The sequence below is a fragment of the Pteropus alecto genome, unplaced genomic scaffold (assembly GCF_000325575.1).
Source record: "Pteropus alecto unplaced genomic scaffold, ASM32557v1 scaffold177, whole genome shotgun sequence".
NCBI classification, from domain to species: domain Eukaryota; kingdom Metazoa; phylum Chordata; class Mammalia; order Chiroptera; family Pteropodidae; genus Pteropus; species Pteropus alecto.
In genome coordinates this window covers 7,155,186-7,168,450 of record NW_006442207.1, presented here as the reverse complement: position 1 = coordinate 7,168,450, position 13,265 = coordinate 7,155,186, and the positions used below count along the sequence as shown (strand labels likewise).

At 36.6% G+C, this 13,265-nt stretch overlaps 1 protein-coding gene across 2 annotated transcripts; it reads right to left on the bottom strand.

Moving 5' to 3' along the window:
- Positions 1 to 1,318: 1,318 nt before the first annotated feature.
- On the bottom strand, positions 1,319 to 12,279 carry SMNDC1 (survival motor neuron domain containing 1). 2 transcript variants are annotated; one of them, XM_006920867.3, is made up of 6 exons: positions 12,062 to 12,279; positions 10,705 to 10,824; positions 6,012 to 6,154; positions 5,238 to 5,399; positions 3,290 to 3,443; positions 1,319 to 2,832 (listed from the first exon to the last, which is right to left on the bottom strand). In XM_006920867.3, the coding sequence occupies exons 2-6, from the start codon at positions 10,822 to 10,824 to the stop codon at positions 2,695 to 2,697; spliced, it is 717 nt and encodes a 238-aa protein (XP_006920929.1). In that variant the 5' UTR covers positions 12,062 to 12,279; the 3' UTR covers positions 1,319 to 2,694. The 2 variants fall into 2 exon arrangements, with proteins under 2 accessions (XP_006920929.1, XP_015451879.1); XM_015596393.2 differs by lacking the exon at positions 12,062 to 12,279 and adding an exon at positions 7,963 to 8,152.
- Positions 12,280 to 13,265: the final 986 nt, after the last annotated feature.

Here is a 13,265-nt window from a genome sequence, read left to right as displayed (position 1 = left end):
AATGGGCATTATACATTATAAGATGAACTACTGTTCAAATTAAGGAAGACATTCACCAGTACTCTGCACAGTAACAGCACACACTTCTATAGTGCTTACCATATTCCAAGTACTCTACTAAGCACTTTACACACATTAACTCGCTCATCCTTACAGCTTAACAAAACAGGTATTTTCATTCTACAGCTGAGAAAACTGAGGCAAAGAGGAGTTATACACACAGGTAATAAAGGAAGGAGCCAGGATTCAAACAGCAGTCTGGCACCAGAGCCCTTGCTCTCTCAATATGGCCTTCCTACATGTTAATTTTAAAAGCATGTTATCTGTGACTAATATTAAAAGTTTAAATTTTGTTTACTTATTTTTGAGGTGTTAGGACTGTTCCTTCCTTGAAATGTTTAATAACCACCAAGTCAAATATCAAATTTTGAGAAGAGACATACAACCAGTTACTGGGGGCCCTGACTGACTGACAGTTCTGTCAGAGCTTCCAGTCTCCTTTCTTCACAGAGAGGAAACTCTCCATTAAATTTTATAACAAAGCTTCATAAGACCAAGCATCATATTTGGTTTTAGAATACTCAGTTTAACTACCTTCATATGTAATATACTGTTGGTATGTTTCTCAAGCATCTTCTCATCTTTAGCATCACACATTGAGACAGGTACTCTACCTTCCCAGGAATCCTAACTTTTGTGTTAATCTGGAGACACTATCATCCCAACACTAGGACTTTTCAAAGAGCCACATTTAGGTCTTTGAAACAACAGCTCCTGAACTCATGCTATACATGCCTACTAAAAATATGTATTTTATTAACAACATGGTCACCTTTACTCCTTTTCTCTCCTCCTCCTGCAAAGCCCTCCAGGAAAATTAATGTGCAGAAAGGAAGGCCCATAGGGTCAAACAAGGCACAACACAAGTCTTGTCTATACAGACACCAAGTGAGTAACATCATACAGACCAAGGTAATCTCACCAAAAACCATTTTGTATGGCCACATAAATTATACCAAATCTGTCCAGTGCTTTTTAATTAAAAGAATCTCCTTGTAATCCTTCAAGGATATTGTTGAATATTAGTATATTAGGATGTTTGTTACAACTAGTTACATTAGCATATTTACTTAGAAATTTTTCAGGTTGAGTAGCCTTTTTCTATTGTAATTTGTACCTTGTATCTAAAATACTTCACCTTTCATACTGTCCTACATGCTCTACACTGTGGGTTGGAAGTGTAGTGGAGAGGTGAGATGAAGAATTCTACTTCTCATGGCTGCCTCCTAAAAGTTTCGATTTACCAAAAAAATTAAAATTCATGAAATAAAAATTTTTATTTTTCCTTTAAACCAAAATTTTACAAACAACTCTATACAAAGAACAGGCCCTTAAGTTTTGCCCTTTAGAATCTAATTTCTTATGTCTAATGGAAAGGAAGTACATAAGGGTTTATTGAAACCTTTGTCATACTCAATATTTTCTTCTGTGGAAATGATGTATGCAAGTACACTGATGTTTAATCACTAGCAATGCTGGCAGCTAAGACTTCACCCTTCTGTTAACACACCCTGGAGATTTTAAAAACACTTTATTTAATAAAAGTTAAACATACAAAAACTGAAATTAACACATCCTAAAAATCACTGTCTTCCATTAACAGGAAGACCCTTTTCTATGCATATATTTGGCTTAAACTCAAATCAGGATAACTGTGATGTTGGCTTATACCAGCAAATGCTGACAACTTGATCTAGTTAACAAAAATTACACTCAGCTACATGAACATAATATACAGGGAAATTATGGTCAGATTAATGCACAAGAAATACATTAAATTTTTAATGATGAAACATTCAGTACTCTTGTTCATTAATTTAGCCTTGGTTTTTTGTTTTTTTTTTTTACAAAAATAGTATCTACACTGTATACAGGGCTATACATCAGCTTTTTGTTTTCTCATATAAACATTACACATCCAAAAAAATGGTACCACTACCATAAGTGAAAAACACGGGAAAAAAAGCAAACGTACAAAAAAAAATTAGAAAAGGTAGCGGGTCCTAAACATGGTTTCTTACATAAACCTAAAACTCAATGAAAAGAATAAAAGAGCTGGATCGATTTTAGAAACGGCCCAATAGGCTTACAAAACAAGTTATTGAAGGAAAAACCTCAAACTTTGCCATTTACAAATTAACCTATTTTTAGGCTTAACTGGGCAATAGCTAAGTTTAAGTTGAAGATAAGGGGAAAAAAATGAAAAGATCTCTGTAGCAGTCTGGTGTTTGTTTTACCTTGATGTTCCAGTGAATTGCTAGAATATGTGGCAAGTTCAAAGGTTCTGAAAGTTCCAGGTTAGGAGTTTACAAAAAGTATATGCCATCCATTAAGTGGGGGCGTGATAGTAGGAAGATCAACAATTCATCTAAGTGCTTTATTTAAGCATTTATCTAGAAAAGTTGCTTTATCCAACAAACTTTGAGGAAACTAGTAGTAGAGGTGAAGAAAGTTAAATGAATAGCAGTTATCAAATGCAATTTCAAGTTTCATTCTATTGAAGTCCAAACAATGACGACAATGGTATATGTTATCTTCCTTACTCATCTAACAAATAATTTACCTTTAGAAAAATATAAGGATAAAAAGGTAAATGTAAAGCCCTGTGGAGATGAAATCCAACAGTTTTTCTGATTATTGAGGCATCAAATGCCTGACATTGTATTTAGAGGTATCTTGATATTGTGTCATAGGTTTATCGGCAATTCCACAAGTTCCTACTCCAACTTTGCCAGTTACACTCTCAGGTGAAGCAAAAATACTCCTCTTTACCTGGGGGAAATGAAACAGAAACCATTCCTCATTAGTTTTAGAAACAATAAAAATTATAAAATACATCTAGAAGGAAAAGTACATCGAGGGAACCTGAGTGCTTTTAAATAAAATCTACCAGTGATGTCCAGTGTACGGCATGTTCAAAGCAGGTATGCTTCAATACACTCCCTTCTAAGTGATATGTAAGGTAGTAAATAAGTTTTAAAATTTTACTTTATAGAAGGAAAAGAACCTAGATCTTTTCTAATTCCTGATATAAACTCTCATTCATAATACTTCTATTGCAAAGACAGTGGCTAATGGAGATTTTTTTCAATAAGCCAAACTGAAGATTGAAGAGTTCTGAATTCAAGATCCAGTTACGTGTTTTTAATCTACCTTTTTCATTTTAAAGTTATTTTAATGAAAACTGCACTTTTCATATTTACAAAGTATGGTAAAAGAATTTACTAACCTGGCCTTTTTTGTTTTTAGAATAGGCTCTGTTGTTGAACTGCTGCCATTTCACCTTCTGGTCCTCTCTCTCCTGCTCAAGTTCTTTTATTCTCTGTGCTTTTTTCAAAGCTTTCTTCTTTTTATATTCACGCTGCTGGGCAATCATTTCTTTTCTGTGTGGATATAACAGCTAAATGTCAAGTCTTAAGACTTAAAAGAACTTCCTTGGGGTTATTTAGCAGTGGGGAAAAAAAGCCCCAAAAAACAAAATAGAAAACACTAATAAACTGACATACTCTTCTCCCATGAATAAAAGCAATAACATCAATGCCAATTACCCAGCACTATGACTGGATCTGATTTGAAATACACAGCATCCTTGGAAACTTTCAAACATAACGGTAATCTATTACCCATTAAATCAAATATTTCAACTATGACTTATTTGACATTTACATAGCTTTGGCCTGTTGTTTTAGGAATGAGTGTCAACAGATGTCTAATTTTTTATCAATTTCTAAATCGACAGCAAGTATAACACGCTGCATTTGGAAAAAGTATATGGAGATTCGATAAAGATGAAAACACTTGCTTCATCTAGATTGGAAGAACACAGCGCAGCACAAAGAGAAATCACACCTAACGATTCTTAAAACGAAAACAACTGGGGTTTTCCAAAAGCACTGAATAAGATCAGAGTCCAAAGTTCTCAATAATTTCTGCCGAATTAACACTGACTTCTTACCAAAAGGGTGAAGAGGTCTTTAAAAAAGAGGCATTAAGATCTAGACTCTTCTGTATCATAAATCGCCACTATGAAGCTAAGTGTTTTTTTAATACAGATGACAAAAACTAAAATTAGAGATGATGGTCTACAATCTGATTTTCTTATTGGGACACTTAAATGTTATTTTAAGAGATGACAATTTTCTTAAATTCTAATCACTTATACAGAAACTTAAATTTTAAAACCTCTTGACAAATCCAAAAGACAGCAAAATGTGGTAAATATGCAGAAGTTAACCAATATATTGTTAATTCTACCTCTGAAATACCTGTCAAACTGCACACTTCACTCTACTATTCCCTGGGTTCATCTACACCTAGGGGATGCCACTGATCATTTGAAAGCTCAAGCTGATCACATCATATCTCCTCTACTTGAAATGCATCAGTGGCATCCAGGTTTTTTATGATCTGGCTGCTGCTACCTCTCTAATCCATTCTCTTGTCAAACCACCCCCTTTCACACCCCAAGTTTTTTCCTCAGGAATTTCTTTCTGTTACCTCTGTTTCCCTTTTTAAAAGTAAATCTTTACTGAGCTCTTACTACATGTCAAGAACTGTACTACATGCTTTATTAATGCTATCATTTAATACTCACAACCCTACACTGTGGACACTATTGTCCCTATTTTACACATGAGGAAAAAGAAGATAAGCAGCTTGCTCAAAGTCTCACTCTAGTTCATTATCTGGCTAACTCCTTTTCAAATCTCAGCTTAGATGTCGTTTCCTCAAAATATATTTGCCCTAATGACTAAGTGCAATTTAGGTACCTTTTCCTTGTTCCCTTAAAGTACCCATTATGTTTCCTTCATAACTACTATACTTTATTATTAAAGTTCTTCTTTAATTACGTGTTTTGTTCTCTATAAGCTCGGTCAAGAGAAGGGCCATGGGCCAAGTTGGTCTTCTTCACTATGGTAGAACCTCAGCACCTGGTTTACTGAGAATGTACACAGTATCCTCTTAGTATTTACTGAATGCATTAAATGGGAACCAAAATGTCCTCACTTTACCTAGGCATACAAATACAGAGAATGACTTTATACTGCTAATCTTCAAAATAATGATAAACAGTATTATTAACTTTTTTACCCTAATCTAGCCTGAACAGATTCTGCAGACCACTTCAAATACCCAAATGGGGAAGATTACACTTAAAAAGCTAAAAAGTCACTTACTTTGACATGGGTTTATTGCCACTGTCCTCCTTTGCCTTCCTTCCTTCTTCTACAGGTTTGAGGTTCAACAGCGGAGTCACTTCAGCATTGCCATAGCCAGCGAAAGTGATTGCAGCAGTGCCGTTTTCTTCATCTATCTCCTCAATCTCCGCTTCGTAACACCTGTAAAGATATCATGGCTGTAAGCAGGTGAGTAAAGGTTTAGTACTCAGCCTACAAGACATACTGCAGTGATTCTACTATTACATGTGTCTAAAATGAAAATTCTATAATCAAAGGCCCTTTGACAAAGATAATGCAAGAGTATTTGGAGTTAGCCATCTGCTATCCTAAAAGGAAGTCCTAAACCTTATATTATTGCCAGGAGAGTCTCTTACATGTCTGCTAAATGTGTTTTAGTCAATCTCTTTGAGAAAAGGTATTTCTTATAGAAATCATTTCAGTATATGTATTTCACAGACATTTAATATAGCCGACCATTCAATTTTCAATTTAAGGAAAAAAGAATTTAGATTATTTTTAAAAACATTCATTCATTTCCCTTTGCTTTCAGTTTTCTTTCCTCTAGGATCCAAGCCATTTTTCTGCCCTAAAATTTAATCTAAAGCTCAAAACTAAACTATATTAATAACCACCCAAGAATCAAATTGGCTCTATTAACCATATTGTCTATATAGAAAGACTAAAATAGGGTAGTTCAAACTGAATAAAAACATCTTACCATTGTATTTTTATTATTTCATGTTATAGTTAGAGTTTTTTTTCTACACTTACTGTCCATCTTCACTCCAGACTGCCATACATTTGTCTCCTACTTTCCATGAATGAGTGGGCTGAGTAGAAGCAAAACTGTCTGAACTTGTAAGAGTTTCGGAAGGCTGAGTTGACAGAAGGTCTTTGGTTAGTTCTATAACTTCCTAAAAAGGAAAAACAAAAATCATAACATTATTTTTATAGTTCACATTGTCACCTATTTTCAACAGCAAGTTCTTTTCAGTTTCAATGACAGCTCTCACACCATATAGCACTAAGTACTCTACACGTATTTATTTGCAGTTCATAACAATATTAGGATGCAGGTACTGTGATTATCCCCATGTAGAAACTAAGTTATAGCATTTTATACAGTGGTGGAGCTGGGATTTAAATCCACAGAGTTGCCTTTCAACTTAACCTCAAATACTAAGAGAAATAAGAGTAGATTTGAGTTTATATCATGTCTTACTTCTAAGTGCCTATTTTAGCTGAAGAGATCTAAAGATGAGAAATAGTCAATTATGAGGGACTGAGCTAGATTCAATATCACTTTTATCTCATATCACTGTCACATATGTTTCATGCAACTGTACTGTTTTACAGGGCATTACAGTACTAGCCAACATGCTCCACTCTCAAAAACCCTAAAACACTCTTAGTGATAAAAATGTTCCTGCCCATACATATTTATACTAAAATACTGTCGGCATATATAAAAAGCCAGTAATTTTCCTATCCATTTATTATAAAGATTACCTCACCTAAGTAAGCAAGTTACCAGGTCAGATTTAAAATATCCCAATACCTTAATGTTAAGCACATTAGCACAGCTATTTAAAAGGAAAAACTAAATCTTCACACACACAGGCAATATCTTTCTGTGTGGCAAATATTTTTTCTAATTCAGGTTTATATTGGCTTCATTCAAAGGTGTTTGGTAAGGTTGGTTAAAAAGGTAAAAATATAGTACAAAGTGATAGATCTGCTACCTATCTGCTATATTTTTACTTGAATGAAGACCCATATTATGCATCATCTTATCTAAGAACCTACATACCTGTTCCCCCACTATAGCATATAAAATACCTTAAAATATCACATTAAGTGTTTGGGGAGAAAAATTAGCAAAGTTAAACTCTGTATTGAATTTCTTCTGGTTCTCAATGAAATTTTCTAATAGTACTTCTGGTTAAGTAGCCAAGAAAGTTAAGTATTACCTCTCTCCTAAAGATTCTAAATCTTCCTATTTCTCAAAATTAATATTTGAACCTAAAGGGGGAAGGGGAAGGATATTAAGCCCTTGGAGAAAGGTCAGTTTGGTGAATTAAAAAAAAAAAAAAAGACTTCAATTTAAAAATTCAGAAGAGTAATATCTTTAATGAAGTTTTATTAGATGCTAAGTAGCTATTCAAATACCTTTTAATTAGATGATTTTTTGCAAATAAAGCAAAGAACTTCCAAATAAATATAGCATGTACTATACAAAGGAGAGTAAATTATCCACTCTTGTTTTTAATGAACCACTTTTAGAGCCAGGAATGTAATCTAGTAAGCCTGACTCAAGAGCCCATACAATCCCTATCATTAAATAATTCCATCTAACTAGCGATCATTTATCTACCAAAGCCCAAACATGAATTGTGCATTTGTAGGTCACAGATTTAGAATTCTTCTGCTTAGTATTGACCATTTTCCAACTATGTTTTCACAAGGAAACACATTTTCATCAAAGAAAAGGGTCCTGAAAAGCTGTGCATATTATAAAGAATTTCCAGAGCCCTGCACTGAAATGACTTTTTAAAAAATCCACAGCATTTATCCCTAATTGTCTTTTCACTTTGCCATATTTTACATACCCCTCCCAACAAACTATGAAGACCCTTCTAAATTTTTTTTCTTCACATGTGCATATGGACCAAAGTAATAGAGAAACTATTTTATTTATGAGGGGGTTCTTAAAGGTACATACCATTAATTACTTTTCCTCCCCCAAGTCTGAGTTCTGAAACTGCTCCTTCATTGACAGATGGGCAGCAGTTACAGTAATCGGCAATTCCAGGAAGCATCAGATGTTGTGATCTACATATCAGCAGGTCAAAGGGGATGCACTCAAGCACTCTGCTTACTGAAGGAAGGCGTTTCGGGGATGCACAGAGCCACTGTAATATATGAGACAAGTGACTTGACCCCTGCCTCCTTTAGAACCAGTTTTATTCAGCAAAACAGCTTAATAAATTTGACGATTTTTGTGATTGTCATAGGCTGCCTGGGGATCTAGTCTGCTAGCTAGCCTGGATTTTACTGTACCCACTTTTTTAAGTGAAAAAAGAAAGGCAATGAGAACTTCAGTAGACCAATTTGCTGCCTGCTGAGTAACTTTGTATGAAAGACAGTACATAAGGATAAAAACGGAAGCTTTATTGGCAAAATGGAAGTCACTGAAAAAAAATGCAGAAAGAGTATTCTGGCATAAATGAAAGGGTAAACAAATTCATAAGCAGGGTAAGGATCTTCCGTAAGAGTAACACAAGAAAACAAAGGAGGCCACAAATTCAGTCATCGGTCTGAACAGACTTTTCCGCAAATATAAAAAGCAGAATTAAATATCAATGGCATAAAAGCAGAGAAGATAGAAATATATTTTTTTAAAACCCATGAACAAAATACTAGCTGTAACTATAGACAATGGAGACATTACTACGTGGAAGCAGATATCCAAACACTTCAGAATTGTTATCTACTCTTCAATGATGCCTTCCATCTCTGAGTAGTTTTCAGTTCACAACAGATCTGAATCTAGTAATCAAAATGAATTTTTTTTTTCCATGATGGATTAAGAGGAAAAGAAACTAGGATCAAGTTTCGTCAAGAAAAACATTCTGTATTAGTACTAAAGTGTTAGAATTTAAGCTGCTAAATCTGTGCCACCCAATATGGTAGTCATAGTGACCATTTAATTAAATAAAAATAAAAATTCAGTTCTTTAGCCACTCTAGCCTTATTTCAAATATTCAGTAGCCATGTGTGGCTAGTCGCTACATGGCATAACAGATATAGAACATTTACATCATCACAGAAAGTTCTATTGTACAGTGGTTATAGCAAAGAGGATATTTTACAGATAAATGACCCCCAGGTCATTATTAACTGAACCCTAAGTAAGCCATTTACGTGCTTACAAAGCCTACTGCAACGTTCTCTCTCCCTAAAGTACTTCCACTATAGATCATGTCATAGTAAGGCAATTCTACCCAGACTCTGACAATTTACTCTAGAAATATTAAAAAGACCTCACAATAATGTTTCAACCTTCATTCCCAACTTCCCCTCCACCAGTTCCACAAAGACCAGGAGGCAATATACACATCACTGCATACAATGTTTTATTTCCTTCAAAGAAAAGGAGGAGACTTTTAGATTGGTAAAAGATGAGGGCATGCCAGGATCTCTCTTTGAGGCAAGAAGAAAGTTGGCCTGGGAGTCAGAAAAATTTCTTCCCAAATATCTTTTCCTTATTAACCGGCACCCTGAAATCCACTGGCCTGACTTCTACATACTGAGAAGAGGTCCTGTTTTTTGTTTTTTAAAATAACATACCATTGCAACTTCATCAAGCTTATTCTCAATTTAGAATTCGAACCTGAAAATATTCAACATCTTAATTGTGCCCAGATAAGCTCTTTCAGAATCCTGAATCTGGACCCCATTTCATATCATTTTCATTTGTTTGCACTTCTAATATCCCTAAAAATATTGGTAATTTAATGGACAAAAGGATGATAAAAGGGAAGGAAAGGATTACTTAAGACACATGATTCAAGTTTTGTACTGAATCAGTAAAGGTAGACCATCCAATCAAAATATCTTTTAAAGCTTTCCAAAACATCAAGTTCAGAATTTTAAGTTCTCAAATTTTTCAAGATGAAAAGTCACATATATTTACAAATATTATATACAGTGTTTTTATTAATCAAACTAGTGTTTTGAGAAAGAACAGATATTTAATGTTATGGATTTGTCTTGAAACCCGAGTGCAGGTTTTTAAAAGCAGGTTTCATACCTACTGAACTCTCCCATTGACAAACAAAACAAGATCTTTTCACAGATTCAATTTAACTGCAACAAGTGTCAGTAATTACACTGTAAAACCTAGCCTTAAGTTCAAACATTATGTAACATTTATGCAGAAAACAAGTATCTCTTTAAATATTTTTACGTATTTTTGATACAAGGTGTTACCCTCCAGCTTTGACACACACAAATGCACTCTCATCTTCAAAGAATCTTGTAGCATTAAAAAGAATCTTAATCAGGTTACGTTTTCCTCCTTTAATTTTAGTTCCTTTTTGAACTAAATTTCCTTTGCCCGGTTTTTAAAAGTCAAAATACTTTCTCCATAGTAAAGTTCTATGTAGCTGTTCTCTAGAAAGTGTGAGAGACTTCTAAAATCAACTTATTTTTAAAAGTTATATGAGCACACAAGATTTACATAACAAAGGACAACGCCTCACTCATTTTGATATATACACACACTGAGGAAGCAACCCTACTTCAACAAGCCATGTATGACTATGCACATATACAAAGGGGGACAGTAAACACCACCCCAAAAGGGTGCATTGGATAGCTGTCCATTCTAAGCAATAAATCATTTTAAAAACAAAGAAGTTCTTTTTGAACAATATAACTGTAAGTATCCCCTCATACTTACTTGTAAATCTTTCTTTAATTTTAGCAAATCTTCATTTTCTCCATTTCCAGATAATGCAGCTTCAACTTGCTGGAGTTGAGCTTTGTAGCTTGCCAGCTGTTTTGCTAGGTCCTCTGACATCTGGGGGAGGGAGGGTAAGGCCATGAAAACTGAACAAACCTTGGAAAAAAAAATAATTCCCTGTCTGCCTGAATTAAACCTTATCAATTCTCCCAATTCATAATAATTCATTGCCACTACATCACCTTTACCCTTAGTTCAGAAAAAAGCTGAGCCAAACTACAGACTTCAAGGGAATGGATAGTGAAGATTATAAACATGTCAGATAAATGCCATAAGGAAATAGAAAAAAAAGTAAGTGATGAGGAAAAGGGATTTCTAATTTTCTGTAAACTCCTGTAATAGGGAAGGCACTGTGTTGGGTTTAATTAATTGGGATGTTATATCTTCACGCTCCCCCCAAACGCCCCCAAAACATTAATCTGTTTTGGGTCAATACTTAAAAAAAAAAAAAAAAAACATTTACAAGCACTAAAGAATATTTCCAAAACCAGACAAAAATGGCTTTTGGACTAAATTACACAAGTCTCTCTGCACGAATTATTCAATTAATGAGAGTGTTTAAAAATCTCTTCTCCAGAGCAAAAATCTTTCACCCAGTCTCTTAAATAGTGCCGATGCATTTCCTTCAGTAAAACAAACAGCAAAAGTACTCTCCCATTTAAGCATTTTAAGGAACGTGCCTTTCACCAAACCCGGCTCATTCTTCTCCTGAAAAGAAGATACGAGAGAATCCTTTCTCGATTTATCACCAAACACATGGGGTTTCTAAGGACCCTTCTCTGTCTTACAGTTCCCGTCCAACGACAGCCTGGAATCTGGAAGGTCGCCAAAGGGGTGAGAGCAAGCCGGGCTGCTCTCCTCCCAACTACCCAAAGACCTCAAAAGCCCGCCACAACTTAGCCGATTATTTCAGACCATGATTTTAAAAAATTCGAACATCACCTTCAAGGAAAACCGAACGCACGAACCGAGAGGACCCCAGCAGTGCCGGAGCCCCACAAAACAGGCTCTGCCCGGGACAGCCGAGACTGTCCTTCAGAGGCCTCCCACGTCCCAACCCCACCCGACGGGTTCCCAGAATTAGGTTTGCCGGCACGGCCCGGAGGCCCCAACTCTGGCTGGGACCGCTCACGGCTCAACTCTGGGTGGGAGAAGAGACCGGGGCTCCCAACAGTCTTTGTCGGCGCCCGGGCCTCTCCAGGGTGGCCAGCTCCTCGGCCTCAGGCCTCCGCTTCGACTCGGAGGAGGCCGAAGCCAGGCGAGGCCTTACTCTCCCCCTCACCGGGTGTGTTACCTTGTGTACGGTTGGGGACGGGGCGGCGGGAAGGGCTCGGGGCAAATGAGCCCAGGGGTGGCAGCGGCAGCAACGGCAGCAGCAGCAGCAGCAGGAAATATCTCCGCGGCGACAATAAGGCGATTCCTTCTGTAAAGGAAGAACTCGGTCGGCGATGAGGGGGAGGGGAGGAAAGCCGGGCACTAGAAAGAGGAAAAGACAGAGGCGGATGAAGTTTCGCGAGAGGTTAAAAACCCTCGCGAGACGTCGCCCGACTCACGTGACTCCTAGCGCCCTGTGGGCCGCCTGCCCTTGCGTAGGGGCGGAGGGTGGGCGGGGTTTAGTTGGAAGGAAATGGCGTAACAGGGCTGCGCCAGGCGCCGGGTGTAGCTTCGTCTTATCTGTTCCGGCCATGAGGGGGGAGTTGTGGGGTTGTTTGTTTGGTAGTGGGTGTTGTCAGACCCTTCCTGAGGTTCCTACGGGAGTAATCGTGGTACCTTCATAGACGAGCAGATGAGAGGTTTAACGCAGCATTTATACTAGTGGTTGGTTCTCAGAGTGTGGTACCCTAACCAGCATCGTCAGCATCGCCTGGTAATTTATTACAAATGCAAATTTTCAACACCTTCCCCAGACTTGAATCAGAAACTCTGGGGATGGTCTCAGCAACCTCTTTTAACAAGCCCTCCAGGTAATACCGATGTCACTCAAGTTTGAGAACCACTTTATATAATAATAACTTTAGTAGCAACAAAAAGCTAATTAAATTGTGGCAGAACCTATTGGAGAGATTGATTTGTTCAAAATCTATTTTGTTAGAACCTATTTGGTTTTAATTAAGTTAATTGCATAGGTTAATCTCGCTTAACAGGGAACAAGCTCCAATTTACAGTCTTGAATGATAAACAGTGGTGTGAATACTTCCATATATATGTATATATTTTTTGAAGTGTACATTAAGCATATGTAATAGTCTGGACATATACACAAACCTACCTAGAGATTTGGAGTGGAAGTCAGATGTTTTCACTGATTACCCTTTTTACTGTTTACCCTTTTTTCATACGTTTATAATTATTTTTCCAATTAAACTAGTTTAAAATGTATATATAAAGGCCTGTGACGCAAAGAAGCTACTAGGTGAATGCCAGGGAAAAACCTCTGTGGGGCTGGGGTCTGTTGCTAAAACCTGAAGAAGTCCCTCCTCAGATGGACTCTTTTGGAC